This window comes from Calidris pugnax, unplaced genomic scaffold (genome assembly GCF_001431845.1).
Source record: "Calidris pugnax isolate Ruff unplaced genomic scaffold, ASM143184v1 scaffold773, whole genome shotgun sequence".
NCBI lineage: Eukaryota > Metazoa > Chordata > Aves > Charadriiformes > Scolopacidae > Calidris > Calidris pugnax.
Genome location: NW_015091468.1, coordinates 20794 through 24375, shown reverse-complemented (window position 1 = coordinate 24375; position 3582 = coordinate 20794). Strand labels below are relative to the sequence as shown.

General features: G+C 63.7%; 1 protein-coding gene across 1 annotated transcript in view; it reads right to left on the bottom strand.

Annotated features, from left to right (window-relative positions):
- Window positions 1-6: 6 nt before the first annotated feature.
- PDE2A (phosphodiesterase 2A) overlaps window positions 7-3582 on the bottom strand; it is a 24164-nt gene continuing 20588 nt past the window's right edge. Inside the window, exons 12-23 of the mRNA XM_014961680.1 lie at window positions 3357-3434; window positions 3006-3128; window positions 2744-2814; window positions 2348-2470; window positions 2105-2192; window positions 1914-1961; window positions 1739-1813; window positions 1503-1602; window positions 1228-1340; window positions 931-969; window positions 658-764; window positions 7-518 (exon numbers count right to left, since the gene is read on the bottom strand). Coding sequence (XP_014817166.1) covers window positions 296-518; window positions 658-764; window positions 931-969; window positions 1228-1340; window positions 1503-1602; window positions 1739-1813; window positions 1914-1961; window positions 2105-2192; window positions 2348-2470; window positions 2744-2814; window positions 3006-3128; window positions 3357-3434 — 1188 coding nt within the window. The 3' untranslated portion in view covers window positions 7-295. The remainder of the gene's footprint in view (window positions 519-657; window positions 765-930; window positions 970-1227; window positions 1341-1502; window positions 1603-1738; window positions 1814-1913; window positions 1962-2104; window positions 2193-2347; window positions 2471-2743; window positions 2815-3005; window positions 3129-3356; window positions 3435-3582) is intronic.

Sequence of the window (3582 nt, the reverse complement as noted above, 5' to 3'; positions counted from 1 at the left end):
CCTCCCCCATGGTGTCCCCCCCGCCCTGGTGACAAGAGTCCCAACAAAGAGGGGTCTGGGGACCACCGGGGTGGAGGGGACACCCAAATATCTGCCCCCCCTTCCCCAGGGAGGGGACAGCCACCCACCGGTGGGGAAGGACAGATGGTGGGTACTGGCAGGATGGGTGCAGACCCCACCGTGGTGGTCCAGAGTCACTGATGTCCCCCCCCAAACCTTCTCCTGATGGGGCTGGGATGGGGGGGCAAGGGTGGGGGATGCTCCTGGTCCCCAACCCCCTCCACCCCCCCAACTTTCACTCGGCCCCCGCCTCAGGCTGGCCCCCCTCGAGCTCCAGGCAGCCGTTGAGTTGGGGGTCGGGGGCTTGGGGGTCGTATTCTTCATCCAGAAAGTCCAGGGAGTTGTTACTGGGGAGCCCCCGGATGGTGAATTTGTGGGAGACCTTGGTCCACTGCTCCCGGTTACTGGCCACCCTCTCGTAGAGCTCCGCCGCCTTGGGGAAGAGGTCCTGCAGCAACCTGGGGTGGTGGGTGGAGGACATCCCCCCATCAGCACGACAAAAGGGTGTGGGGGGGTGATGGGAGAGAGGTCCTCCCCCTTCACCCTCACCCCCACCCCCCCTTCCCAACCCTGGTGCCATCTCTGGTGGGTTCTCACTTGTAGATGGGCATGGCGATGTGCTCCATGAAGCTGATCTGCAGCTCGGGGATGTAGGCTTTCTCCCGGTCCATCATCTCCAGCGGGCGGTTGCCCATGGCTTTCTCCTGAAGCGGTGGCAAGTTGAGGGTGTGGGGGGGGAGGTGTCAACAGCAGTGACCATCGTCTCCCCATTCCCAGCCAACCCCATCCTACCCAGCCCCAACCTCCTCCAAGCTCTCACAAGAGCGTTGGCCAACCCCAACCTTGGCCCAAGCCCTTGGAGCTACCTACCAGGTCACCCTGGGAGAAGAACTCCTTGTAGATCAGCTCCTGCAAGGGACAGGTTGTCAGTGAGGGGGGAGACATGCCTGGGATGACCCCCCACCACCCTCCAGACCCCTCTCCACGTCTGCAGGAGAACAGCTCTGCGTTGGGGTGGGTGGTCTGGGGGGTCCCTGCGTGGAGGGACCACCTCCATGGGGCAAGATGCCCCTACGAGAGGCTGGTTGCCAGCACTTGGGGACATGTGGGTGACCTGGGTGGGGTGGTGGTATCTGGGGGGGGTCAGCCCCACGACGTGGCACTCACCGCGATCTTCCTGGTGGTCTTCCAGCCCTTGGTCTGGTCGGAGAGGTCGCAGGAGGTCATGAGCAGGCAGAGCAGCAGGCTGCGGTGCTGCTTGTTCTTGGGGTCGTAGCCCACTGCCGGGCAAGGAGTGGGGCAAGGGTTGGGGGGCTGGAGAAGAAGCCCCACCACCTCCATCACCCCCCCTACTTTGGTGGACATCCATGCCACCTCCCAGCCTTGGTAGGATGAGTTCCCACCATACACCCCCACCTCAACCCCAAGCAGAGGAGCTTCACCTTCTGCCATCTTCTGGAGGTCCTTGAAGATGCGCAAGTGGTGGGCCAGGTCGGTGGCCAAGATGATGTCCCTCATGAGGTCCAGCATGCGCTGGTAGTCCTGTAGGGTCGGGCAAGAGGGTGGTGGGACTGTGCCCCTACCAGCCCGTGCCTCCCAAAGGTTGGATCCAGGGATGGGGACTTGGGGGGCTGGATGGGGGGTGAGGGGTGAGGTGGGTTGAGGTGGGGCATCTCACCTTGCGGGAGAAGTGGTCGAAGATGTTGCAGCCTTGGCTGTTGAGGATGGCGATGGCTTGGGCGAAGTGGTGCCTCTGTGGGAGACGTCGGGGTGGTGGGTGCAGGCAAGGGGGGGTGGTCCTGCCCCACCAGTGAGATGGGAGGTTTTTTTGGGGGGCAGGGGGTGGATCTCACCTCCATGACGGATCCCTCCGAGCTGTAGAGCGCGGCCAGGACTGATTTCTGCAGGGCAGAGCGACCCAAGTCACGGAGCTATGGGGGTTGAAGAAGACCCCCCTCCCCCTCCTCCTCCATGGCCCCCCATCCCTGTGTCTTCATGTCCCCCCCCCAACCCCGTGCACGTCCCAACGCTGGGCTCGGCTCACCGAGGCCACCTGGAAGGAGTTATTGGTGCCTCTGTGGTCCAGGTCGTGGCACATGCAGGAGATGAAGAGGGCAAAGATCTCGATGTCTCTGGAGGAGGGATGGGGAGGAAGAGCCAAGGGGGGGAAGGGGTGGAAAAGGGAGGAGAAAAGAGGGAAACTGAGGCAGGCGGGAGTACAGGGGGCACCCCAGGCCGAGCCGGGGGATGGGGATGACAGGGATGGGAGGACATCTCCTGGTCTTACTCCAGGTAGTTGACGAGCTCCAGGTTCTTGTAGAGCAGGTAGCAGAAGTGGGAGACGGAGAAGGCGTGCATCCAGTTGTGGTAGGGGGGGTCCCGGTAGCCCTTCTTCACCATCAGGCAGAACCTGGGGGTGAGGGGGGGGACAGGACAGGGCCATGAGAAGTGGGGAGGTCCTCTTGGGGACCCCTCGCTTGCCCAGAGGTCCCACAAGTGGCCATGGGGGCCATGGGGGCAAGAAGGGCCCCCCGGTAGCCCTTCTTCACCATCAGGCAGAACCTGGGGGTGAGGGGGGGGACAGGACAGGGCCATAAGAAGGGGGGAGGTCCTCTTGGGGACCTCCGCTTGCCCAGACGTCCCACAAGTGGCCATGGGGGCGGGAACAGGGATGGGGACCCACCTGGTGAGCGTCTGGCGGTCCATCTTGTAGTTGTTGATGAAGTTCATGTCCTGCAGCATGCTGAGGATGGCCTGCGGAGGGGACAATTGGGGTGGCGGGGGGGGGTGACAACACCCATCAGGGTGCCCCCCTGTGCCACCCCTTCCTGGGTGATGCCCAGGGGTGCAGCCCCAGCCTTCCCAACACCCTGGGGTTGGGGTGCACCTCACCGAGGGCAGGTGGGGGGACGGTGGCAGTTGGGGACTGTCCCCAAGGTTCTCACCATGGAGGTGTCGTCCTCGGGGAGGGAGCGTGGGGTGTAGGTGAAGCTGGCGAAGTTGGGGTCGATGGTGGAGACGGGCTGGATGCCCTCGCTCAGCAGCTTGGTGTACTCATCATCCGACACCTGCGGGAGCCATTGCAGGTGGCCATCACCATGACCCAGTCCCCAAGGTGTCCCCAAGGTGTCCCCAAGCTGTCCCTGGAGCCACATCAGCCCCAGAGAGAGCAGAGAGCCCCAGGAGGGTCACTGCCACCCTGCCATGGGGTGGAATGTGGGGGCACCACGCTGGCAGTGGGGGTCCCAGCTCATGTCCCTGTCCCTGTCACCGTTCCTGTCCCCGTGCCACCTCACCTTCATGTGGTACATCATCATCTCGTTGGCCAGGTGGCTGCGGTACTGCGCCTCGTTCACCTTCTTGTACAGCAGCGACTGCGGGGCGGGAGGGGGGGACGGGAGTGCTGGGGGTGGGCAGACCCCCCCAAAGCTCCCCAACACCCCAGAATATCCCTGCTCCCTGGATGTGTCCTCCCCATCCCATCCCCATCCCAATTCCATCCCAATCCCATCCCCATCCCAT